This window comes from Rhipicephalus microplus, chromosome X (genome assembly GCF_043290135.1).
Source record: "Rhipicephalus microplus isolate Deutch F79 chromosome X, USDA_Rmic, whole genome shotgun sequence".
Lineage (NCBI taxonomy): Eukaryota > Metazoa > Arthropoda > Arachnida > Ixodida > Ixodidae > Rhipicephalus > Rhipicephalus microplus.
Window position 1 is genome coordinate 405,106,151 of NC_134710.1, and position 27,552 is coordinate 405,133,702.

General features: G+C 47.8%; 1 protein-coding gene across 1 annotated transcript in view; it reads right to left on the reverse strand.

Moving 5' to 3' along the window:
* The window catches only part of LOC142776471 (uncharacterized), an 82,249-nt gene that overhangs the window by 41,476 nt on the left and 13,221 nt on the right, over positions 1–27,552 (reverse strand). Inside the window, exon 2 of the mRNA XM_075880199.1 lies at positions 19,709–19,934. Coding sequence (XP_075736314.1) covers positions 19,709–19,934 — 226 coding nt within the window. The remainder of the gene's footprint in view (positions 1–19,708; positions 19,935–27,552) is intronic.

Here is a 27,552-nt window from a genome sequence, read left to right on the forward strand (position 1 = left end):
AACTACATCGTCCTGGCCCACAAGTGGAGCAGGAGGGATAAAGCTCGATTAGAATCAATAATTCGCAAGAACATAAAAAAGGTACTGGGCCTCCCACAGAGCACCAGTACAGAACATCTATTGGCGCTGGGTGTCCACAACACCTTAAGCGAAATAGTAGAGGCACAACAGGTCGCCCAAGTTGCAAGACTGGCTTCCACGAAGGCTGGCAGACAGTTACTAGCGCATATTGGTATACGGTCTCTCATTGCCAAACAGAGGGAGTGCGCGCTCCCTATCAAAATCAGGGAAATGTATACAGTATCTCAGATACCCAGAAACATGCACCCCCAATACAGTTGCGGCAAACGCAAAGCAAGGGCCAGAGCCATTCTTCAAACAGCGGCTACGATTGAGGACAATGTCGTTTTCGTTGACGCAGCGCAATACGCAGCTTCCAATCACTTTGTTCAAGCAGCTACGTCGTTACAGGGAGAGCTGCTAAAATCACTTACGCTCGAAAATTCGGATGCCGACAAAGCCGAACAGGTGGCAGTGGCCATCGCCATGACCACAACGAACCGTTCTACTATTTACATGGACTCGCGAGCCGTCACTAGAGCATTTATGAAAGGATCGGTGTGCACAGAAGCCGCGCGCGTTCTCTCTGCTTCATCTTGGACAGGCAAAAAGCATATAATTTGGTTCCCTGGTTATGTGGGCAGAGATTCTCACGAAACCATCCCAAACGCCAACGAACTTGCACACTCCCAGGCGCGAGGTCTCACACACCGCGCCGGATTTGATGATTGATTTGTGGGGTTTAACGTCCCAAAACCACCGTTTGATTATGAGAGACGCCGTAGTGGAGGGCTCCGGAAATTTTGACCACCTGGGGTTCTTTAACGTGCACCCAAATCTGAGTACACGGGCCTACAACATTTCCGCCTCCATCGGAAATGCAGCCGCCGCAGCCGGGAATCGAACCCGCGACCTGCGGGTCAGCAGCCGAGTACCTTAGCCACTAGGCCACCACGGGGGGGCCACCGCGCCGGAATGGGCACTCGGATGCTGAGGGAGGGTAGTGGCGAAGGGACCCTCTTCTCACTTTCAACGAGGTTTGTAAGCACTATCAGCTAGGACGTAGGAAGTTTCCGCTTCCACACCCACATCTAAACAGACCACAGGCAATCACCCTGTGAATGTTACAAACAAACACGTATCCATGTCCGTTTATTTGGTCAAAATTCGTAGACGAAATAGACCCGCGCTGTCAGCGCTGTGGTCATCCGAGGTGCACCCTCCAGCACATGCTGTGGCAGTGTCACGACTTGCACAGGGTCTCCCTCCAATGAGAAAGACTGGCTCTAGCTCATCACCAGCATCGCAAAGGACCAGCAGCTAAAGGCTGTCCAGAGAGCCCGCGATGTCGCTGAGAGCTTTAACCTCCCGGTGCCATCGTGGGCGGGGCCCCCAGACGGTACCCCCTGATGGGGGCACTCTCGTCTTCTCAGGACCAAATAAAGTTCTCCGACCGACCGACCGACCGACCGACCGACTGACCGACCGACCGACCGACTGACCGACCGACCGACCGACCGACCGAGTGGTAGGCTGAACTGGAAATGTTGAAAAAGTGTTTCCCTAATATGTTTGCTTGTTCTTGTGTTGTAGTCTGGATGTCTGGGTTTGTAAGTATGGGGATAGTGTTGGCTGAGTAGTCTACTCTGAATTTCCTCAACTGGTCCCACCATTGTTTAGATGAGACAGTGATATTTATGGAAAATATATAATTGCACCATGATGTCTTTTTGTGTTGTCTACGGATATATCGCGCCTTCACTTAAGCCTGCTTGAAGTTCACGAGGTTACTATATCTGGGGTACCTCCTCAAGACACCCCAAGCTTTATTTTGCAGTTTCTTTGCTTCGGTGCATTCCTTTTATTTCGGACATGTTTTGATGACTGTGATATCCTTTCTTGTGTGGCTGCAGTTATGTCATCTGTGATTTTGTCATTTATGTCATCGACGGTCTGATTTGGCGAGATGGTGTCCTCGAGTTTCGCATTCTCCAAAAAGAGTGGCCAGTCCGCAAGATGAATTAGCCAGCAGCGTGGTTTAGAGGTGATGGTGAATAGTGAGGATGGCAGTTAGATGATTGCAGGTAGGTAATCACTGCTGTACGAGTGGAGGACTTCCCACTTGAAATCATTCAAAACAGATGGTGATACTAGATCGAGGCAACTAAACTTGCCTGAACTTGGTGAAAAGCATGTTGGTGTGCCGAAGCTTAAAAGACAAATGTCATTCGATAAAATACAATCTTCGATGAGTTTGCCTCTCTGGTCTGTTTCGTCACTGCCCAATCGTGTACCATGGGCATGAAAATCTCCTAAAAGAACAAACGGTTCTGGAAGTTGGGCAGTCAAGTCTTCAAGTTCTTGTGGTGTCAATTATTCATTGGGAGAATGTAAATGGTGCAAATGATTATAGTTTTGTGTGCTATAATGGGGATTGCCACAGCCTCGAGAGGGGTGTTTAATGTGATTGCTCAGGTGAGAATGCCGCTTTTTATTAAAATTGCAACACCTCCCGATAAAGAGCTACTGTTGCCGGTCCTTACGGATAACTGTATACCCTTTCAGTATACGAGTCTGCTTTACTCCCAGATTTGTTTCCTGGAGGCAAAATGCTATCGGGAAAAACTTTTAAAGATGTCTTTAATGTCACCTAAGTTTTGAAGTAGGCCTCTGGCGTTCCAATGAATAATGAAAGACATGATGGAATTAAAAGGAAGCAAATTTACTAATAATGTAGATTGATTGTTAAATTTAGAGTAGGTGACATATGGTAAAAACTGGGTTCATAAAGAGTGATAACCACTCAGGTTATCACTTGGGTTGCAGCATTGGGGTCTTGTCCCGCTTGGCGCGCTCGAGAGAGCGCTGGTCTTTCGGTGTCGATGATACCAAGATTTTAGGGTCGACCTCCATTCCCTTGTCAGAGGCGCTGGAGGATCGGTAGCCACACCCTGAGACATGCGTTTCAGGCTTTGGTGTGCGACTGAGTCGTGGGTCCTGCGCAACTGAAGCAGGTAGGGCTGCCTTGGTTGTTGATGGTGGAGCAGCACTGGCTGCTACCACTAAGGGGGCAGGTGGAGCTGCTACGGGACCACTGGCCGCAATCCCCGTAGGCTCCTGAAGCCGTTGCAGTGTTTCCCCCTGCCACACCGCATTAGCATAGCTTTTCTGTGGTGAGAGTCCGAGCCTCTTTCTCGCTTCAAAGAAGGTTAGATTTTCTTTGACTGTTAAAGCGACTATTCCTTTTTCTTTTTTCCAGCAAGGACACAATCTGGAATAGGCCAGGTGGTCGCCTTTGCAGTTCACGCAGCTGGGAGATTCCCGACATTTCTCTAACATGTGGTCATCTGCGCTGCAGTTGGCACAGGTTTCTTTACCTCTACAAGATTGTGAAGCATGGCCGAACTTCTGGCACTTGAAGCAGCACCTCGAGCTCAGTATGTATGGTCTGACATATATTTTTGGGTATCCTGCTTTGATGGAGATAGGAAGTGAGCTTGTGCTAAAGGTTAAGGTGATGTGTTTTGTTGGGAGTTGTTCGTTGTTTCATCTGATTGTTAATAATTAGACTTTTACTAAACATTGATCTTGGAAATCCTCGAAGAGCTCCTCATCGCTCAGGTTCAGGAAATATTCTTCCGAAATAACGCCCCTACATGTGTTTAGAGATAGGTGAGCAGTGACTTTGATATCGATGTTTCCGATACTGACTATATCATAGAGCTTTGTTACTTGTTCTTCTTCTTTAGTTCTACCGCAAGGTCCGTGGTGTTCATTTTTGATGCTTTGTATTCTTTTCCCATTGCTTCGGCTAGAGATTTCGCCAGCAAAAAGGGGGACAGTTTGCGCAGATTTGAACTTCCTTCACTATGCAAAATATGGAAACGGGGGAAGTTGTTGAGGTCGATTTGGAGGTTTAGTTGAAATGGAACTTCAGTGCAAGCTTTTTTCAGAGGTCGATCAGGGAGTTGCGAGAACGCTTCCGCCATTAGATAGTTTGAAAGTTCGGCAACAGCGCCAACCGCTTACCACGGAGCATTACAGGGGGACGTGGCAAAGCTTCGTAAGAAAGTCTGCACGACACCAGTCGTCCGCCACCGCTATAACCAAATGTGGTATACCAATGTTAGATGACCACACACAGGTTAACCCTTGCTGCCAGGAAAATTGAAAGTAACTAGAAGAGCGGAGAAGACAGGAAAGATGTAAAGTGAGAGGGAAAGACGAAAGTGTAGGTAGAGAGAAAGATAGGAAAAGGCAACTGCCGGTTTGCCCTGGGTGGATGAGCCTAGGGGTGCCATCTACGTGGAGCCAGGGCCAAAGGGGTGTTTTGCCTCTGCCAGGCGGCCTTAAAGATTCAATCAACCGGCGTTGGCTCAACTACCAAAATCCCCTTTTCCACAAACACGACTCGGCCACACATGGTTAGGCGTTGGAGGAGATTGAAAACCCCCGTTGGCTCGGGTCCGTGGTGTCGCTACACACCAAACGCCTGTTTGTACAGACGCCTCTGCGAGGCTTGGTATGGAGTGAAATTAAAATGATGTAAAATTAAATGAAACAACACATGAATACATGTGAGAAATCACTGTACACGGAACCTTAGTGCTGCATGCGACAGCACTCGGCACTGCACATGGCAAAGTAATTGTTGAATTAAATAGCTAGTAAATAAAAAAGCAAAAGAACACAATTATGCAGCTAATTGATTATAAACAAGGTAAAAAGATATGAACAGAGAAGTCAGAGCAAGCAGGGGGAGATTGCATGTGAAAAACTGACTTTTTTTAATTGACAGCAAGCAGTGTGAGATTGCATGTGAAAAATTGATGTATACAGCATCTTAATGTCTTTGCGTATCACAAGTAAGGACTGAAAATCACGGCTAGTTAAAACAAAAGAAAAAAAAATACTGTATACCAAAGATGTACTGAAGGCCCAAAACGAATGGACATGAACAACCAAGTGAACTCAAAAAGAACAGTGATGAAAATGTTGCTCCAATTGTTCCAAAAGAGAAATACTGCTCCATACTGCTTTGAAGTGCCATATTTGATAGTAACTGCTTCGAACTTGCTGTGAAGTGGCGTTGGGGAAATTAAAAAGCACTGAACTACATCATGTGACCACCCAGCAAGCCTAAATATAAACGAAAACAATCTGCACACTGTCTACTAGTATACGACTTGTAGAGTAGCTCTATACTATATTATTGACAATGCTTCACATACTATCACTTTTTATATATATCTGATATAGTTGTATATTTTTACCTTACAAGCAGACTATTCTGGTGAAATGCATGCGAGACTTTTTGGTCATACTAGCTGCTGTTGTGATGACCTTGATATGTGACTGATTACAATCAGCACATTCATCAGCTTTGACCTTCTTTACGTCACAAGAACAGCATTTTAAGTGTTAGAACAACTAGCCTATTTGATTTTTGAAGTTTTTAATGGTGGCTTTTTCGCAAAGTATGAAAATAGGACTTATTTGGTGTTCAATGACCATTCATCTGGCAAATTATGGCTCGGTCAATTCTCAGTGATTATTGCGTGTGCAATACGGTTAATGGTGGAAAGTATTCTTGGTGGAAAGTATTGTTTCTATTCTGCTCCTAGCTATGTTTCTTATCTACTCAGACTACCGCACTTACTCGCGTAATGAATGTACTTTTTTTCTTAAAAAATCGGAACAAAGTTGGGGGGTGAATGTATTATGCGGGGTAAATTTTATAAAAACTTTTTCGGGAAGAGCAAAAAGTGTGGTAATGCAAAAAAAACCGTTAGTTAGCTTAGCCTTTCCCATTCAACATATGCATACATTGTTTAGAAACAGCTTCTTTGTTGCACTTTACTCATTTTCGGTGATTGATGGCGCTATTTTCTGCAAGCTGTCGCCCGGCTGCCCACACACGCCACAAAAGCGTTTTGCGGCTATCTGGTCAAGCTCGAACAAAATTATAAGCATTGGCATCCGAAAAGGCATCGTTCCGCAGTTGCACCCAGTAGCTGCGTGAAGGAAACCATGAACTGAGCGACTGAGCTTCAGCTTCGAATCGTCTGTGGCTCAAAAGCAAGCCAGTGGCAAAAGCAGGGCAGTCTCATTGCCATCACTATCGAGCAATGGCAGCGCCCGTGCTTGCTGAACAGCGGCAGTTTTTGGTGGCGCCAACACGTGTTTTAGACTTTATCGACGTATTTTCAGGTTTTCAAAATGCATCAAAATGTCAAAGATTGTGTTTACTGTATAGCAATAAATATCTGAGCCTGGAACTGCATCGTGAAGTTTTGTTGAAGCAGGATCCGGAAAACAAGGTGTTCGTTAAGGTGACAATATTTATGCATTGACTCCTATGGACTGCTGATGGGGTACCGTGGAAATTTCATTGGAGCGGCGTTCATTGCAGCGGGGCTTGACTAGTGTAATTGTTTCACAACCAAAAATTTAATTTTTTTCCTGCCTTTTTAAATACACAACTGTGATCTAAATGGAGATACGCATCTGTGGAATAGTAGCGGCGGCTGCAACCACTTAGACGGCTGATTTGGCAGGAGACAGCAGCTAGCGCCTGAACAGCATGGTTTCAAGTTCAGTGAGCATATATGCCCCGATTCTTCGTAAAAGGAACGTTAACACGACACAGAAAGTACAATGTTGTGTTCTGTGAATGGTGTTAGCCATCTGTGACCACCAAAGAAGCATGGCTGAGGCAATCCTGCCTGCTTTTATACGCACTCCTGTGCAGCGATCGTGTGAGGCTTAGAGGTGTAAGGCTTAAAGAATGGCATGTAGCGAAATTCTTTCTTAACAAGACGGTAGAATATTCCAGGCAAGCTCTTGTTCCTCTTGCTGCTAATGAGAGGTGCAAGCTTGGTCGTATAACGTACTGACAATACGAAACCACATTTTGATTACTGACACCGTGGGGTGTTCTAAAGAGAAGCCCCGTATTTGTGGCGCAGTATCCGAGTGCACTGTTCCACTATTCGAGCTATAGTGATAGCATGACATGGTTTGCAAAACTTGTACCACTGCACGCAGAGCTAAATTTGAACACTACCTTTGAATGAGTGACCACGTGGCCTTTTTGCATGCTATATAAAACTTCTACCATTTTTAGGCTCAAAATATTGCTGCATCTGCTGTCAGTGAATCTGCAACATCTGCTGTTAGCATCAGACATGCATTTGCAAGGCCGGTGGGCTGTAGTTCCACTGACGGAAAGCCCCATTTTGCGGCAAATTTAGCTTTTTCCAGAGTAGGTCATACTGTTTAAACTACTGTAAAAAAACTAAATAGTTTGATCTATCTTTTGCTTGGCTGAACTGTCTGTTGGTTTAATTGGTAACAGCAAGGAAACGAGCCTCTCAAACTACTATTTATCGCTTGTCGTACTTATTAGCTTGGAAGCATGTCAACTTTTTTCTAAAATCTCAGAGTCATGCTTGAAAGCCTTGTTTGCTAATCTCATGGTGACTTTTTTGTATTTATTAACTTCCTCGTATTTCCAGGCTGTCTCATGATAAACCGTGTAAGTGCGTGAATGCAGGGCATCTGCGATGTAAAAAATGGCTGGTCAAAGACCAGGATCAGGAAGGCGGCCGATGGCACAGGTGTCATGGAAATAGTATCCACAAGTCACCATGAGCCTTTGCGCAAAGAATTTATGTAAATACGAAAATTTTAGGTCCATGTAGCTGTGAGGTGAGCTTCATTGATGCTCCTATAGTTCATGATATGTACGAACTGCCGCAGCGGCTGCTGGCGAGACCTGCAATTTCATTTGATGGTAGGGGGAGGGGGCACAATCATACTTAATGCATTTTCGTGCGTGTTTGTAGGTGTGCCTGCATATTATATGAATTGTTGTATGAGTAAATTACAATACAACAATAATACAAAAAACACTGTTTCAGTTTGTTAACGTGCATGAAACGGCTTGAGGCGCGCGACATGGAAGACTTCAGGTCGCGATCGGCGTCGTTGAGAGTTCGTGATGCCGTCGGGGACAACCTCGTAATCAAGTGGGCCGAGACGTCGAACCACCTTGTACGGTCCGAAGTACCGTCGCAGAAGCTTTTCACTTAATCCACGTCGGCGTATCGGCGTCCACACCCAAACACGTTCACCGGGCTGGTATTCCACGAAGCGTCGTCGAAGGTTGTAACGGTGGCTGTCGGTCGTCTGTTGATTCTTGATAAAGAGACCCGCAAGTTGTCGGGCTTCTTCGGCGCGTTGAAGGTACTCGCTCACATCGAGGTTTTCTTCGTCGGTGACGTTGGATAACATGGCATCGAGCATCGTTGCCAGGCTCCTTCCATAAACCAATTTGTATGGAGATATCTGCGTCGTCTCCTGCACCGCCGTGTTGTATGCGAAGGTCACATACGGAAGAATGGCGTCCCACGTCTTGTGTTCGACATCGATGTACATTGACAGCATGTCGGCGATCCTCTTGTTAAGCCGCTCGGTGAGGCCGTTGGTCTGTGGGTGGTACGCTGTCGTCCGGCGGTGGTTTGTTTGGCTGTATGCCAAGATCGCTTGAGTTAAGTCGGCAGTGAAGGCCGTTCCTCTGTCGGTGATAAGGACCTCTGGGGCGCCGTGACGTAGGACGATATTTTCGACGAAGAACTTAGCTACCTCAGATGCACTGCCTTTTGGCAGGGCTTTTGTCTCGGCGTAGCGGGTGAGGTAGTCGGTAGCTACCACGATCCACTTGTTTCCGAAAGCCGACGTCGGGAATGGCCCCAGTAGGTCCATACCAATCTGCTGGAAAGGTCGGCAAGGTGGATCAATTGGCTGCAGAAGTCCCGCTGGCCTTGTCGGCGGTGTCTTGCGTCGCTGACAGTCCCGGCATGTCCTCACATAACGAGTGACGTCGGTGGTAAGACGTGGCCAGTAGTACATTTCTTGTATACTCGCGAGCGTGCGGGAAACACCGAGGTGCCCTGCCGTCGGATCATCGTGCAGGGCCTGCAGCAGTTCTGGTCGCAGAGCTGAAGGCACCACAAGGAGGTACTTAGCTCGAAGCGGTGAAAAGTTTTTCTTTTGTAGAAGACCGTTTTGTAGAAAGAACGACGCAAGTGCGCGCTTGAATACCTTCGGGACTTCAGCGGTCCTGCCTTCGAGGTATTCTATTAGGGCCTTAAGTTCCGCGTCGGCCCGCTGTCGTTCAGCGAAGTCGTCGGTAGTTATCGTTCCCAAGAAGTAGTCGTCATCCGGGTCGTCGGGTAGCGGTTGGTCCACTGGCGCACGAGAGAGACAGTCAGCGTCGGAGTGTTTTTTGCCGGACTTGTAAATGACAGTAATGTCATATTCTTGAAGTCTCAGGCTCCATCGTGCGAGGCGACCTGAAGGGTCCGTCAAGGTGGCTAGCCAACACAAGGCGTGGTGGTCGCTCACAACTTTGAACGGCCTGCCGTAGAGGTAGGGGCGAAATTTCGACGTAGCCCAGATGATGGCGAGGCACTCCTTTTCTGTTGTGGAATAATTTGCTTCTGCTTTGGATAGCGATCGGCTGGCGTAACTAATAACCCTTTCAAGTCCGTCAGCCCTCTGCACAAGAACGGCGCCAAGACCTACGCTGCTTGCGTCAGTATGTATTTCTGTCTCAGCGAATTGGTCGAAATGGGCAAGTAACGGAGGCGTCTGGAGGCGATGTTTAAGCTCCTGGAAAGCGTGTTCCTGTGGCGTTTCCCACTTGAACTCCGCGTCGGCCTTGGTAAGGTTAGTGAGAGGATCGGCGATGCGGGCGAAGTTTTTCACGAACCGCCGATAATAGGCGCACAGGCCCAGGAATCGGCGCACGGCCTTCTTGTCAGTGGGCGGCAGGAAGTCGGCGATGGCGGCTGTTTTCCGTGGATCGGGACGAACTCCAGACTTGCTGATAACGTGCCCCAGAAACAAGAGCTCCTCATACGCAAATCTGCACTTTTCTGGCTTCAGTGTGAGTCCGGACGTCTTGATGGCTTGAAGTACAGCTTCAAGGTGCCGAAGATGCTCATCGAAACTCGAGGAAAACACGACGACGTCGTCCAAGTACACAAGGCAAGTCTGCCACTTCAATCCTGCCAGTACTCTATCCATAAGGCGTTGAAAAGTTGCAGGCGCTGAGCAAAGGCCGAAGGGCATCACCTTAAATTCAAAGAGGCCGTCCGGTGTTATAAACGCAGCCTTCTCTCGGTCTCTTTCGTCGACTTCGATTTGCCAATAGCCAGTCTTGAGGTCCATTGACGAGAAGTACTTGGCGTTATGGAGCCGATCGAGTGCGTCGTCTATTCGTGGGAGAGGATACACGTCCTTTCTTGTGATTTTGTTCAGGCGGCGATAATCCACGCAGAAACGTAGGGTCCCATCCTTTTTCTTCACTAACACCACGGGGGATGCCCACGGACTCTTGGACGGCTGGATAATGTCATCTCGCAGCATTTCATCAACTTGTCTCTTCATGGCCTCACGTTCTCGCGTCGAAACCCTGTACGGACTCCGACGGAGTGGTCTGGCATTTTCTTCGGTTATGATTCGATGTTTCGTGATTGGGGTCTGCCGAATTTTCGATGACGACGAAAAGCAATCTTCGTATTGCAGGAGCAGGGCCTTGAGCTGTTCTTGCTTATCGTTCGGAAGTCTGGGCCTGGTTAGTGTTGTGTTCAAAAAGCTCCGTCACGGTGGCGTCGTCGTCGGAGGATCTTCGGTAGTTCGTCGCACAGCAACCGCACCTCCATCAGTTGTTGTCCTTAGTTTCCCGGATACGGGCTAGGAGACCGGCCCCGCGTTGGGCCAGAGTACTGCCGGAGGTGCGGTGACATGCGGCGGCTGGGCGACGGCGAACGGGAAGGACATCGTGGTGTCCATTGAGTTCCTTCCAGGTAGTCGGCGATGTCACGTGGCCAATCTCCTGGCTGCGGACGCGGTGCATTGACGGCGAAGCCACGCAGTCCCATCTGTCGGTACTGACAACCGCGGTATGTGTGCCCGGCCTCGCCGCAGTGGTAGCAGAGCGGGCGGTTGTCAGGTGCACGCCAAACGTTCGTTTTTCTCGGTGCACTGCGCTGGCCCGCTGGGGAACGGTAGGACGTCGTTGAGGGTGGTGGCGGCGGTGGCGTTTGGCGACGGAAGTGCGACGGGGTGGCGTTTTGGCGTGGACGAGGAGGAGCGTTGTGGCGCACTGCAGCGGCGTAGCTCATAGTTTCTGGCTCGGGCGGCGGTGTTTCGGGAATTAGAAGCGATTGCCGGACTTCTTCTTGCACAATGTCGGCGATCGAATCCACTTGAGGCTGCGCCGAAGGCAACAGTTTGCGCAGCTCTTCCCGCACAATCGCTCGGATCGTTTCACGCAGGTCGTCGGAGTCACTGGCTTGAGCAGCAGCGCATTCTGGAGTCAGGCGACGATTATACTGTCTGGTGCGCATGTCCTGCGTTTTTTCGATGGTGGTCGCCTCGGATACAAATTCTTGAACGGTGTTCGGTGGATTCCTCATTAGTCCCGCGAAGAGCTCCTGTTTGACCCCTCGCATGAGGAAACGAACTTTCTTTTCCTCAGGCATGTCTGGGTCAGTGTGACGGAATAGGCGGGTCATCTCCTCTGTGAAAATTCCAACCTTTTCGTTTGGTAGCTGAACCCGGGTCTCGAGTAGAGCAGCGGCCCTCTCTTGGTGAGCGATGCTCGCGAACGTTTGCAGAAATGCGCCGCAGAAGACATCCCACGTTCGGAGCGTGAACTCCCGATTCTCTAGCCAGGTCCTTGCGGTGTCTTTCAGGTAGAAGTACACACGACGGAGCTTTTCTTCGTTGTCCCAGTGGTTGAGGGCGGCCACACGGTCGTATGTTTCTAGCCAGGTTTCCGGGTCTTCAAACGATGAGCCATGGAACGTTGGTGGTTCCCTGGGTTGATGAATGACGATCGCGGGCTGGGACGCTCCGGTTGTCATTGTCGCTGCAGTAGAGGTCATGGTCTTGGTCTTCCGCGCCTTGTCTTGTAAAAGGCCGTACTTCGGTGGGAGACCTTGCTGTCGGCGGCTCGTTCGCTGCTCTTGGTTGGCGTCGGTGTCTTCTCCGCGACGGGGGCTGGGTTCATGGCTTGACGGGGGCGTCCGGTACAATAACGAAACAGCACCTCCACCAGATGTCACGGGGTCGTGACGTGGCCGAAGACAGAAAACTTCGTGTTGGGATTTAACTGTTTATTTGGGCGAACCTGTGCCCGGTAAAGGGAAAGTCTAATTACAGCAGCAGTCTTGCACAGATAGCAGTCTCGGACTGATAGCGGCGAACGCAGCGTCGGCCTTCGATCAACAACTGACAAGCGGCGAAGCGCGTCGGCATTTATACCCTTGCCGTCGAATGTTCTAGCGTTATCGCTGGCGGTGGCGTAGGTTCCAGAACAATCTGTACCGTTCACACAGTGGCCGTGATCTTATCGAAATGATCTACTACAGTCCAGAGCCTTCTCGAAACCTGCAGGCGCGGTTTGCACCGAGAATTGTGTGGTGTTTCGGAACGATAACAAAAACTTGGGAAATGGAACGTGGCAATATGTAGGCCTATACGCTTCAATACACAGGCAAATTATAAAAAAATTCAGGAGGGGTTACAACCCACCTTACCCCTAGGCTATGCCCTGGTAGCTGCCAGCCGGCCACGTACTACTGTATTTCCTTGAATATAATGTGCACCTCCTACGCGCGTCAGCCATTTCTGCCATTGTGTTTCCCCTGTGCGGCACTTCGCATGCGTGCTGAGGAGTTCGTCACCTTGTTATGCTTTCACATCAACGGTATGGAAGGGTCGACTCCAAAGACTGAACGAGTGCACCACGATGCCGCTTCTAGAAGAACAGTCATCGCGTGTGCAGAAGCGGACGGCAATCAGGCTGCTTCACGGTCCTTCAGAGTTCCCGAAACGTGCAAGCGAGATTGGCAAAAACAAAAGCAGAAAATTGTCGACAGCAAAGCTTCCCATAAAGGCTTCAGTGGACCACAGCAGGGCCGGTTTCTGCAAATCGACTAGTTGCTTACCGAGTATGTGCTTGAGCAGCGAGCGGCACAGTGGCCCGTGAAGACAGATCTGCTTCAGGTGCAGGCTATGCTGTTAGCTTTAGAAAAAGGGCTCACGCAGAGCGAGTTCAAAGCGAACAAGTGCAGGCTAACAAATTTTACAAAGAGGAAAGGCTTTTCTCTCCGAAGGCGAACGGGAATATGCCAGAAGTTGCCGGAAGAGTATGACGAAAAGCTTCACAGTTTTCAGAGGTTCGTCCTAAACTTGTCACACAATAACTACTTCCTTGGGCAAATAGGGGATGACAATCGGGCGCCTCTATGATTCGACATGCCTGGGACCACAACTGTCGAGAAGAAGGGGGCAAAGCAAGTGCGCGTGCTGACATTCGGCGATCACATCTGGCAAAGCTCTGTTGCACGTCAGATGAGCACAAGCTTCTCCCACACCTGATATTTAAATGAAAGGCGCTCCCAAAAGGAGTCGTTTGCTCTAATGATGTGATCGTGCGAGCCAACGAGAAAGGTTGGATGACAACGGACCTGGTGCCGGATTGGATTGATCATGTCTGGTGAAAGCAGCCCAGCGCCAGTTCGGGCCTGTGAGCGATGCTCGTGTTCGACGCGTTCAGGTGCGATCTCGACCAGCGGATCAAGAATAAAAGCTCATCTCGTGCAATACGGACTTTGTAATCATACCTGGCAGCATGATGTCACAACTTCAACTGCTTGATGTCCGCCTGAATAAGCCAGTGGAGAACAATATTTGGGCACTGTACACCGACTGGCTGATCAATGAATGACACGATTTCATGCCAAGCAACAGGATTAAGCGTGCCACTCTGCAAGACTTTGCTGCATGGATAAAGGATGTGTGGTGTGCAATGCCATCAGGCATGGTCATTGGGGCATTCAAGAAATGTGGCATCTCAAATGCTATAAAAGATACCGTGGATGAGATGCTTTGGGCCATTGACAGCGATGAGGAGTTGTCTGACAGTAACGAGGACTGACCCATTACGGGACTCGTAACATCACCATGGTGGTCGTAGTTTTAGCTGCAGGGCCAGCTGTCTGACTTTGTGTTTTATCCTTCGAAACCAGTGCATTAAAACCCAAAATACTTGTTTTTCTGAATGTGCAAAGGCTGAATCCTACTGACTTTATTCTTTTCTCTTCTGTCGCGAAAAATGGGTGCGCATTACAATTGATGTTTTACTTCTCTTTTTGTCCTGGAAACCGGGTGCGCGTTACAATCAAAAGCAGGATAGAATCGAGTAAATTCGTATATCTCACCGAGCCGAATGTGGCCCTACAGAGGCTGGCACTCAGTCAGGTCAGCTAATGAGGTCGTTCTTACGTCGGTGGCCATAACATCGGCCAACGCGAGGCCAGTGTCATCCCCATATGTGGGCAAAACTCGGCAGCCAACCTATGCCCAACCTCGGCCACGTTGGCCAGTGACCTTGGGCCAGCGTAGTGATGAGCACTTTTGTACCATTAGGACGCTATCTAAGCTTTTTTTTTCAAACATGTCGAGTCTGCCACTCACTTGCCAAGAGATGCTGAACATCTACACAGACTACAGTTAAACCCCTTTGTAAGAGGCATGCTCTGGGCAGCCATTCTCGCCTCCTATATCAGAAGTCTTTTATAGGTAGGGCACAATGTAGGAATTCTTTTATCAATTCATATGTTACTGTAGGCACACTGGTGTCTCTTTTAGCCTTTGTCTCTTATATTAGTCTTTTATAACAGGTTTAACTGTACTTAAAGACTCCCAAGATGCCTCCCGCATGTGCAAACACACTTGCACAACTACGTGTGCTGTTGAAAAAGATTTTTGCATGCTTCGCCTGCAAGAACAAGGGCGTAATGTCCAAATTTAATGGTTCCCAGGACATATGGCTATACCAGGAAATGAGCGCGCGCTGTTAATAGCCGCAAACGCGTAATGCACATTTAAAAAGGGAAAAAAAGAGGCACGATGCATGGCACGTGGACCTTGGGTTCTTTCATTGGAAAAAAACTCAGGTGTTTGGACGTGCATCTCGAAGCTCTTCAGAGGTATTGTCCTTGTAGCCAGTTTATTCTTATTACGATATTTTGAGATTTTATAGGATCACTGACGAGTGCATGCCATGCTATCGGTCCAGCTGAAACCACCTGAATACACATTGTGCAACTCACTAGAAGAAACTGAATATAAAGTGACAGCTGTGACGCTGTGGATGCAATAATCCAAGCACAACCAAGCAGGGGAATGAGCAAAAATATCACAAAATCTTCTCAGAATGCACAGAAAACAAATAGTGTCCATTTGGCACACGTAGGCTACGAAACGGATGAACCATTAACAAGCTGTTTTTTGTTTGCGCCACTTCAAATCATCGCACATTTGGAACGCAGTTTCCACACGTACGCTGCAAAAGTTCCTCAAGCACTTTGCATATAGTAGCAGTAGTTGTGCGGATAAACTTATTCAATATTAAACATATACGCTTTAAAACTGTTCACAGTAAAAAAACTATGTGTACATTTAAACGAGTTGTTTGCATATTGGATATAAATGCTGCAGCTCAACATGAGCATGCCAAGCATTGAAACCCCCGAAAGTTTGTAAAATATGCAGCTATGCATAACAAGTCCATTCAGTGGTGAGCTGAAAAATTATTTTAGAGCTTTCCATAGGTGGCACCGGTTGAGTCCTAATGACCCCATAGAAAGCACCTCAATGGTAGGTTTTTCATAATTCTTAAACAGTTCTTGAAGTTCTTCAGTTTCCCTTTGTTGTTTTTGTCCATTGCTGCCATGTCTTCGCAATCTCCAACACATTCGATTTATCTAACCCTTCTTCAAATGTCTATACTCGTCAGCAGCATGCACAGCTGCGAGAGCTTTACAGACCTGAACGTTTCTCAATTCCTTTCACATGCACCCTCGCTGCTGAACCTAAGAGCCCTGTGGCCAAGAAATCTCTCAGCAGAATTTGCAGCCCCTACAACACTCGGGCACAGCTAAGCCACATCATCGACACTGCCCGCTTGACTCGGACCACAGACATTAACCCTTTGCGGGCCCGTTGTCGGGTAGCGCCGGACAAACTAAGACAGTTGTAGCGGTCTGCTGTTACGCACCACTCGACAGGAGTGTTCGTGGTTTTATTTTCGCGGTTTCCTCATTGCAATTCGTGCTCATTTTCTCAAACACATGAAGCACCATATCTTGAGAAATAAGTGAGCTTTGTTGAGGTTTACTTTTTTTGCGCTAGGGTGCAGAACTATGTTCAGCACAGAGCCCAGAACGTACTTCCTCGCACCCGGTTCGCTGAAAAGCCTGGCCACGTTTTCACCGCATACATTTTAACGTGGTGCTTTTAGCAAAAGCTTTAGCCAGGAAGAGTATTACACGTCTCCACCAGAGAGTCATAACAGTGATTCAAAAGGAGCGAGTGCCGTAGGCTACGATGACGGCGGGGAGTCTACACAGAAAACATGGGTTAGCCATGCGCATCATTACTGAGTGAGCTATGCATTGCCGCAAGACGAAAATGTGGTGAAAGCTTTTTCTCTGGCTTCAGGAGGTTTTTATAGTGAACAGTGTCATTTTCAGGTGCATACAGCTGCGGAATCATGGGCAGAATGAACAGCAACACCTGCAGTACCTGAGGGCTGGAGCCTGAAAGCAAGATTTGTCTGCAAGGAAACGGTGCAAACAAAGACTAGATGGAAGGAGCCATTACATCTACAAGCTCCAAGGTCAAAGCCGCAAGGACTGTGCCATTTGTAGCGATAGGCAAACAAAAAGAGGTAGGAGAGAAACTGTGTTTTTATGCGAAATCTACAGCAACAACCCTAGCCTGCACCCAGGAGAATGCTTTTAGGGTATCATACGCCACCCAAATATCGCTAAAGGAGTTGCCTGTAGAATTCAGGAGCAAATATACCGTATACAAACGTGTAAGGGCCACACCCGTGTAAGGGCCGCATCCCATTTTTAAGAAGCACATATTAAAAAAAAGTTGTGTGTAAGGGCCGCATCCGCACTTTCCTTGACCCATGCGTATTCAAAATGCGCGCACGTGTGTGAGCTACTAGGCATTATCAGTAGATGGCGCTAGAGAACGCAATTCTCATCATCACTATATAGTACATCATTAGAATAATTTGTTGGTTTTCTTCATGCTAATATGTTCATGAAGTTGGCTAAAAATTTTAAGTTTTTTCAGTAGTGTTCATACACCCGCCAACTAAAGGTTAAAGCGGGATTTTATCTTTAACTTCTGACACTTCTATACAAACGCGCTATCCATATCGGCATTAGCATCACCAACTTTGGTATTTGTGCGTTGTTCGGTCATTGTGTTGTTCAGCCTGCCATGTGCTCGAGTTTTGCGCACCGTTGAATGACTCTGGAACTCTAGCTAGTTTTCTGCGGGACGTTTACGTTTTGGCACGATGGGCAAGCAGCTGAATAGCTATACAGCTGGCTATAAGTTGAAGGTGATCGAGTTTGCCCTCGAGCACGGGAAACGGGCCACCGGCAGAAAATTCGACGTTGACGAGAAGTGTGTTCGACGTTGGTGCGCCCAGAAGAAAGCCTTGCAGAACACCAATATCAAAAAGCGCGCTTTCCGAGGAAAACAGTGCAAGTATCCTTATTTGGAAGAGGAGTTGCTCTGCTATGTGACTGAGGTGCGGAACGATGGTTTCGCGCTCACTACAGACATGCTGCGCATGAAGGCACTAGCCTTGGCACGTGCGAAAATTATACCGGCCGGGGATTTCAAGGCTAGTGCTGGCTGGGTGCGAAGGTTTCTGAAAAGAAAGGGACACTCTCTTCGGCGAAGGACCACGCTGTGCCAGCGGCTGCCAGAAGACTATACCGACAAGGTGCTTAGTTTTCACAAGCATGTCATCGGCCTGTGCCATCAGCACAGTTATTTGTTGTCGCAAGTAGCGAACGCTGATCAAACTCCTGTGTGGTTTGACTCTCCTGAGAACTACACAGTCAAAGTAAAAGGCAAGAAGAGTGTCGCCGTGCGGACCACCGGCGCTGAGCGCCAACGCTGCACCGTGATGCTTTGTGTGACCGCAGACGGGCGAAAGCTACCCCCGTACGTTGTTTTGCAAAGAAAAGGAATTCCCAACGAAGTTTTCCCCGAGGGCATCATAGTTAGAACCCAAGAGAAGGGCTGGATGAATGATGATTTGGTGCTAGACTGGGTGAAAAGTGTTTGGCAGAACAGACCGGGAGCTTTGTTGGCCGAACATTCACTTTTAGTATTGGATAGTTTCCGCGGCCACCTTACCGATAAGGTGAAGGAGCAGCTGCGCCGTGTCGGCACAGACATGGCCGTGATTCCAGGTGGCCTCACAGGAATGTTGCAACCATTGGATGTGAGCGTGTATCGACCATTCAAAGTTGAATTCCGAAGACTCTACACGGAATGGATGGCAACCGGCAACGATGAGCAGACGCCGACCGGACGGCTGAAGAGGGCACCGCTTGCTACTGTTCTCGGTTGGGTATTGTCGGCGTGGAGCTCGGTGTCGACAGACATTGTGTCCCGAAGTTTTAAGGTCACTGGGATATCCAACAGCCTGGATGGCACCGAAGATGACTGTTGTGGAATGATGGTGCTCCGCAACACACTATCTCGGACTCCGAGTTAGAGGACTCGTCGAGTGACGACAATTAAGTGCACACGCGGCATACTGCAATAAACGCTCTTCGTTCACTAACTGGTACGTTGTTTTTAGTTCACCAAAAAAAAGTTCCGTGTATGGGCCGCAACCTGAAAATTAGCCCTCACTTCCTGAAAAAAAAAAGTGCGGCCCTTACACGCGTTTATACGGTAACTATCCTGAGAGTTTTTATTTCAGAGTGCGTTTTTCTTCGCGGCGCCAGACACTGGCGAAATACTTTTAGATCGGTAGAGCCGGAAAGTGGGTAAAAGTTTTGGACAGCAAAGGGTTTAGCCATTGCCTCAATCCCCTTCAATGACGACGTCTGCTTTCCAGGACTGGTTACTGCCTAGTACACCATTGCTATGGCCACTGCTAAGCTATAACAATCACTACAGAAATGGCCGAACGACTACCAAAGCTTCAGCCCCTTGCATGAGGCTTCATATTGGGTGCGATGGCCAGAGCGAAAAATTGTCAAACGTTATCCTGCCTCTCAATTTTACTGTGCACTCTCCGCTCGTTTTCTCTCTCCCATCACTCTGTTGATAATTTACAGCAGTCCCCCGAGAGCAAAGACATGACTAAAGACAGGCCAACAACTTCCCCTTGTGCAAACATTTTGTAGAGTGATGCCAAATCCTATACTAAAAAAGTGAGCTGCTAGGCTAATAAGGGCACTTGCTAGGTTGATTTGGTAGCTATTCATTGTTACGTTCCTGCGCACTGCTTGAAAGAGGAACACTTCAGATGAAGGACTAGACAGACACAAGTGCAATGCGCTCACCTTCGTCCAATCCTTCTTCTGAAGCGTTCGTCTTTCAAGCAGTGCTCAATCACGTAACAATGCTAGGTTAACTTGGCATACCATTTCAAATTGTACCTGTAGCATTCACTGCTTTACCCATACAGTGAAACTGACTCTTTTTAATTTATGAAATGGAAAATGCAGAGACATACCTGGAGAAGCACCTTGTGGCTCTGTTTGTGTAGCACTTGTTGACAGAAGCTTTTTTTCATCTGCTTGTGATGCTTCTTCATGGCGAGTGGGTAGCCGCACTTGAACGGATTTATTGGTGACACGGCCAAGCTCACATGCTGGCTCTGTTGATGTTGCTACGGGTTTTCCCGACTCAGGAGCCAGGCCCCATGCTTCATCACGTACTGGCTCTGTAGCAATGTCATCCTAAAATAAATTGGCCAGTAATGTTACGAGTGATCATGCCGACGGTTATTGCCTTGTAATACAATGAAAGCAGTCCTACACTATCTGTTTTGCAACAATGGCTTGATCCTGATGTGTGCCTAATGGTTGTGTCTCTAGATAGCAACTGTCTAAGAAGCTGCGACAGTTTATAAAAATATAAATTACCAATCCATAAATGAGGAAGTCATGGTAATAACTAAAACAGAACGATATGATAAGAACTAAAATGGATATTCTCCAGAAATGTTTAAACAATTTAGTGATACCACTTATACGACTGAAATTGCATGGTTTAGGTTTTTCAGAAACTTTGCCTTTCGCAATTGCCATCAATGCTGCTCATACTTACACATTACTCGCGCTTTATTTTTTTGAGCACCTGATGAATTTGAAAACATCGCGCTTGTGTCATCCAACTTTAAGCCTTTGTGCGCAAGCGTGAATTTTTTCCCACCTGCCAATAGCATAAGTCGCTGGGACACAACGTTTTAGTGAAGAAGTGCGCAGAGGTCTCGTCGGTTTTTCATTGCAAGCAAAATGACGGAGTGACTGGAGCAGCACTACTGCATCAAAATTTGCCAAAAACTGGGCGACAGCCAAGTAAAAACCAATCGAAAAATCAAGACGGCTTTCAGTGACAACGCTATGAGCCGTAGCCAGATTAAGAAATGCTCCAACCAGTTTAAAGCTGGCCGCACATCGGTGGAGAATAAGCCACTCTCCGGTCGGCCACTAATATGCCGAGGCGACCTGGTCATTGCCGAAGTAGACACTGTGGTGATGTGGGACCGTCGTGTGAATGTCTAGGAAAATGGGAAAGAAATGGGCATGAGTGCCTTCTCTGCACATTCCATTGTGACCGTGAAGATTTGCCCATGATGAGAGTAGCAGAAAAATTCGTACCGTAACTGCTCACGGAGGAACAAAAGCAACTGCCTGTTGAAGTCTCACAGGACATGCTGTATTTCACAAGCAGTGACCCTAACTTCATGAACACCATTATCAATGATGACTAGTTTTGGGTGTACAGGTACAACCCAGAATTCAAATCCCAGTCGTCCCGGTGAAAGCATTTCACGTAAGCGCCTTAAGACCAAAGAAGGTCCACCAAGTGCACAGTAACGTGAAAGTGGTGCCGAGTGGTTTTTTTTACTCCCGCAGTGTGGTACACCACGAGTACGCACCAAAAAGTCAAACAATCATCTAAGAGCACTACAGGGATGTCCTCGCTCGTCCATGTTATGCTGCGAGGCACAAGAAACCTGAGTTGTGGTTAACAGGAAACTGGTGAATCTACCACGACAATGCTCCTGCACATTCCTCCCACTTGGTTCAGACTTTGTAGAAAAAAAGCCAGACTCCTGTAGTTAAACAGGCTCTATATTCTCCTGATATGGCCACTTGCGACTTCTGTCTGTTTCTCAAACTCATGAGGACATTGAAATAGAGCCCTTTCAGACAAAGGGCATTATGGCTGCAACAACAACAGCGCTAAACTCTATTCAGACAGAGGCCTTCTCAGAATGCTTCCAACAATGGCAGCACAGCTGCAAGAAGTGTGTGGAGTCCCAAGGGGACTACTTTGAGGGGGATTAAGTTTCCAATTCTGTAATTATGTCAGTTCTTTTTCTTTCATCAAAGCTCTGATACTTTTCTAACAGACATAGTCTATTTAATGTACGTGGATTCGGAATGATTATTAGAATGTTATCAGATACTGAAAATGCTTGTGTGAATCCACATGTGCACGACGCGCACTGAAATGGCGATGATACACTAGAATATTCTAACATGCGGTAATTCTACAAGCGAGCTAGAGTTGACAATTGGCCTCGCATGTCGTTTCACAACCACTCTGTAGTAACAAATGTGTCGTCATCATACTTTCATTTTTATTGCAGTGTAATTTTACTACTGCTTCCACAAAGCTGAGTGAGAGCGTAATTAGTTGTCATGTACTATGCTAGTAGTACAAAGCTCTTACTCAAAGCACATTTTACAGGCCAATGTATAGAAACTTCAGTCAGTAAAAGCCTAAGAAACAGTGCCAGCTACACTTTCAACCATTGCTGCTCCTCCAAGGGCAAATTTACATAAAGATTCTACGGCTCTTACTTCTTTATCTGACGTCAAGCACTTCTTCAGTGCTTCAAGCTATTGACATTCCTATACAGATGCACATTTCTGTGAGTGGTTTTACATTGGAAACTTGAATATCTGCTAAATTGTTGCAAAATGGAGAACACGACAAAAAGACGCGTCCTGCACAAATGATTCTTGAAAACCATGCATTAGACCCCAAGTTCACGCACCAAGCGAGAAAGACAATGCATGCCGTGGCCAAAAGCTTAGAGAATAGTTGTGCTTCGTATTCAATGCTAGAAGGTGACAGCCCAATCGTGCCCTGCGTCCATTGTCTTATCAATTGTTAGCCTAGCTTCGTTTCTTGGTGAATGCCTCAACCATGCCGAATCAAATAAATGTTTGTGCAATTTACATCGGTAATTTAAAGCTAACCTGGAATGCCTCCTGCAAGTACAGCAGCACAGTGTCCCCTACCTTAGAATCACTCTTATTGTGAATCAGTGAGGCACCCCAACTCATCTGTAAGGCAACCGAAGAGCTTGCGCAGCTGCTCACTTAGTTAATGATGATGATTAGCTATGGCTAAGCACTTTGTAATGGGTGACCCTTTGAAACACCCACTCAACGCATAATTCATGAGCTTCGATGCCTGGCAAGATTCCATGCTTCTTTCACAAAATATAAAATGCCTACAATATAACATGAAGGAATGCCTTCTACTACATGGCACACATAGTTTCTTTTTTTTCTCTTAGGTAGCTTCCAGCAATCGCGTGGCTCTGGGGTAAAACACCTGCTTGTCACGCAAAAGGTCTGTGTTCAATTGTCACTGATAATGATGATCTTTATTTTCTTTGCATCTTTCTCAATTTTGTGGTCATAAACAATGGTTTTCTTTTGTTGTTCACAACCAATGAGGTCGACAGCAGAATTTCTGTGAAATGGCCTTTTTAACATTATTGACACCAGGTATATTTTTTAACGCAAAACATTACTAGAGCATATGGTAAATTCAAAAGAGACTTCTAGTACCTCTGCACCCTTGTGTTACACAACTTCAGTGGTGATCCGCTGTCACATGGTGAATTGGCTCAATAAGTTTTTACTGTATAGCAATTGTGGACACTTCCGATGGGTTTTTGCCGTGACCGTAATGTTCCGTACAATAGTTTAACGAGATGCAGAAATAAATTCTAGATTGGGCAAGGGCATAGGGGAGCGCTATACACAGTAGACTCCTATTCTCCCTCCACAACCGCACCCTTCCCTTTTCGCATAAACAAAGCCTTTCTCCTCCTCGAAACCAATAACATAGCTCTGCTAAGAGTATTTCTACCCGAGCGTAAGAGTGCATGAGCGGAGGCGACGAACGCAACTTAAGCAGAGATGAAACAAGCCGGCCGATAGACATCAGACTCTGCCCAGGAGGCGCTGCAAAAAACGCTGCCACCATCGCCCCCATCAATGCGCCGGCCATAGTTAGGTAGTGCAAAGGGAGCCGTCCGCAAGCGAACGTGCATAGGCCCTCCTCTTTTGTTGGTCTTGAGGTGCGGTTTTCTTAAAATCAAGGACCTTGCAAGCTTCTTCCTTAAATTGAACCCCACTTCAGAAAAGTAGAAAGTTCATCAAAACAACCTTCGGGTACAATGCGAGAGATGTTCAAGTTATTTCGCTGTATATACGGCAACTGGCACTTTAAGAGCAAGCGAGCATCGCAGGGCATCGAGTTTGAGCAAAGCAGTACGACCCTCATTCTATCATGCCCAAAAGCGTTAAATTAGGCATACACACGATGTCAAAGTGATGAAGTGCATACAAGAGCAATCTATCTTACGATCAATGATACGAAGCTCGCTTTCTCTGGCACGATAGAGTTAATATAAAGGGTCTGTACATTGTCACGATGAATCACAAGTACTGGGGGTTTATTAAACTATGGGGGTTTATTAAACTTTCGAGTAGCTAGCTCTGGGACGATGCATCAGTCGTGCCTGGCTCTCGAGTCTAGAAGAAACACGCGATTTTCTTTTTCCCTCCAGATTGAGAGCTGCTCTTGCAGTCGACCCACTACGTGTGGGTGGCATTATCCCCCTTTTAGAAAAAAAAAGTCCCAAAAGAGGGAAAGAAAAGTACATAGCACCACCCTGATGTTATCACATAGGAACGTGAAAAAAAAAGAAATCGGAAATTTGGATAAAGTAAAAGTAGAAACTAAAGAGCATGCCCATATAAAAAAATCAATTAACAAAGAAGCAGGATCACAAAAATAAATAAATAACACAAAGAGCAATGTATGGCCAAAAAAAAAGTTACGAACCACACGCAATAAGTGGTTTTACGCGCAATACATGAACGACGTCCGGCCTCGGCCGTGTCCTGCTTCGTGCCTGCAATGTTGAGTCCGGAACCACTTCGTAGTTCACGTCACTGACGCGACGTAAGACTTGAAAAGGGCCAAAATACCGGCTCCGTAACTTGCGGCGGACGGGCATCCAGACCCAAACTTGGTCTCCGGGGTTGTAAAACACTTCTCTGTGGCGGGAGTTACAGGGCCGTGCGTATGCCTGCTGTTGCTGGCTGATGTGTAGTCGAACGAGCTGCCGGGCTTCCTCAGCGCGCTCTGCGAATTCTTCAGCGTCAGTTGCCAACTCGTGTTCGTCTTGACACGATAGCATAGAGTCCAGCATGGTCTGCACTTTGCGGCCGTAAAGAAACAGAAATGGCGTGAATTGCGTGGTCCCTCGCACGGCTGTATTACAGGCGAAGGTCACGTAAGGTAAGATTCGGTCCCATGCTTTGTGCTGTAGGTCGATGTACATTGAGATCATGTCTGCGATGGTCTTATTCAGTCACTCAGTAAGTTCGTTGATTTGCGGGTGGTACGCAGTTGTCTTTTGGTGTCTCGTGTTGCTCAGTTACAAAGCTTCGTCCATAAGCTGCGCCGTGAATGCCGTCTCTCTGTCCGTTATTATACTGGAAGGAGCACCGTGTCGTAACACGATGTGGCGCATGAAAAATTGTGCTACCTCAGAAGCCGTGGCTCGTGGGATTGCCTGCGTCTCAGCGTAGCGTGTGAAATAGTCGGTCGCGACGGTCACCCATTTGTTGCTGTCCGCACACAGGAGAAATGGCCCGACAATGTCCATGCGACTTGGTCGAACGGCGTGCAAGGTGCTTCAATGGGCTGAAGCAAACCAACTGGCTTAACAGATGGTTGCTTTCGACGCTGAAATTCCCGACAGCTCTTGACTTACTTCTTGACGCTCGCCGAAAGTCCTGGCCAATAGTACCTCTCGCTCACTCTGGCAAGTGTCCGTGAGTAGCCCAGATAACCGAATGTGGGTTCATCATGTCAAGCGAAGAGGACGTCGTCTCGCATGTCTCAAGGAACCACCAGGAGTAGGCACGGTTGTTCGAACGAGCGTTCTTCTTGTACAGCACACTGTCTCGAAGGCAGAACAATGTCAATGAGCAGAAGAAATTACGTGGTATGATTATGCCCTGGCCCTCTAAATGATCGATGATAGGACTAATCTCTGCGTAATTTCACTACCAAGCTCAAGTCCGATGAGCTAATGGCACCCAGGAAGCCTTCATCTTCCTCTGCTTCCTGACTGACGACATGAAGAAGTGCGCATGACAGTGTGTCAGCGTCTTCATGCTTACGGCCGGACTTGTGGACGATGATGACGTCAAATTCCTACAGCCGCAAGCTCCACCGTGCTAGCCGTCCTGAAGCGTCGTGCAAGCTTGCCAATCCACAGAGGGCGTGGTGGTCCATCACTATCTCGAAAGGACGACCATAAAGGTACGAGTGAAACTTCGTGATTGCTCACACGACTGCGAGGCACTCTTTCTCCGTAGTAGAATAATTCGCCTGAGCACAGGATAGAGAGCGGCTGGTGTAGGCTATCACTCCTTCGATGTCCTCTTGACGATGAACGAGCACTGCACCGAGCCCAATGTTACTAACGTCAGTATGGACCTCCGTGTCAGCATCATCGTCGAAATGAGCGAGAACGGGCGCTGATTGCATGCGCTGTCGCAGTTCATCAAAAGCTGCTTGTTGCTCGTTTTCCCAGACAAACGGCATGTCGTCCCTTGTGAGACGAGTCAGAGGTTCTGCTATCTGTGAAAAGCCGTGAATGAGACGGCGATAGTAGGCGCACAAACCAAGGAAGCGCCGGACGGCTTTCTTATCGACAGGAGCTGGTAATTCGGCAATAGCGGCAAGCTTGTCTGGATCGGTCCGGACTCCTTCGACGCTAACTACATGTCCAAGAAACTTTACTTCTTCATAGGCGAAGTGGCACTTCTGTGGCTTTAGTGTGAGGTCCGCCGATCAGATAGCCTTCAGCATACTGCGCAGGCAGTGAAGGTGCTGCTCGAACGTGGCAGAGAAGACCACCACATCATCAAGATAGACAAGACAAGTCTGCCACTTGAGCCCTGTGAGGACAGTGTCCATCATTCACTGGAAAGTTGCCGACGCTGAACACAAGCTGAAAGGGAGTACTCAAAATTGGTATAAGCTGTCTGGAGTCATGAAGGCTGTCTTTTCGCGGTCTCTCTGATCTACCTCGATTTGCCAGTACCCACTTTTGAGATCGAGAGAAGTGAAGTAATGGGCATGACGAAGTCTATTTAGCGAATGGTCGATGCGTGGCAGTAGGTACACATTCTTTTTGGTCACGTTGTTAAGCTTTCGATAGTCGTCGCAGAAGCGTAGCGACCCGTCCTTCTTTTTGACAAGCACGACTGGAGATGAGCACGGGCTGTTGGATGGTTCGATAATGCCATCGTCAAGAATTTCACGGACTTGCATACGTATCGCTTCACATTCTTTAGCCGACACGCGGTAGGGGTACTGGTGTATTGGGCGTGTAGTGTAGTATAGTGAAGTGGTGGTGTCGGTGAAGTGTGGTGGCACCGTGGTGTTATGTACAACGTGCTCGGAGGCGACGGCAGCGGTGCTTCTTAATTGAGCGGCGGAAAGATGATGATGACGTTGGCGCGAAACGTCACGCATGAAACTGCGGCCCGCCGAAAGGAAGAGGAAGTTTGCGCGAAAGGTTGCACTGCCAATGCACGAGAGGGAAGAAGAGGAAGACGAGTCGGGGGCAGAACGAGATCGAGCTGGCTGGAGTGCAGATCCTAGGCGTCGCGCGACTGCGGTGTCAGGTTCCGGACCCGACTGGGTGAAGTCAGACAAGGCCAGGACGCTCCAGCTACCCATGGTGTACTCGGAGGTACGCGGCCTTCCAGAGTTCCGGCCGTGACTGTTCAAGGTCACGTTTCAGGTGTTCGTTCCCGCCGTGAATGTTCAAGGTCACGTCCCAGCTGTCCAGGCTTCGAATCCAATCCCGAACCACCCGTGGATGGTAGAACCTTCCGGGTGGTGATCAGCTACTCGAAACGAGCCAGCATCGGCAAGCGGCCACAGTTCTTGCTAAGGCAGGGGCTACCTCGTCTTCTGCCAAGCGTCGCCGTGCTGGTCAGCGCGTGACTCCAG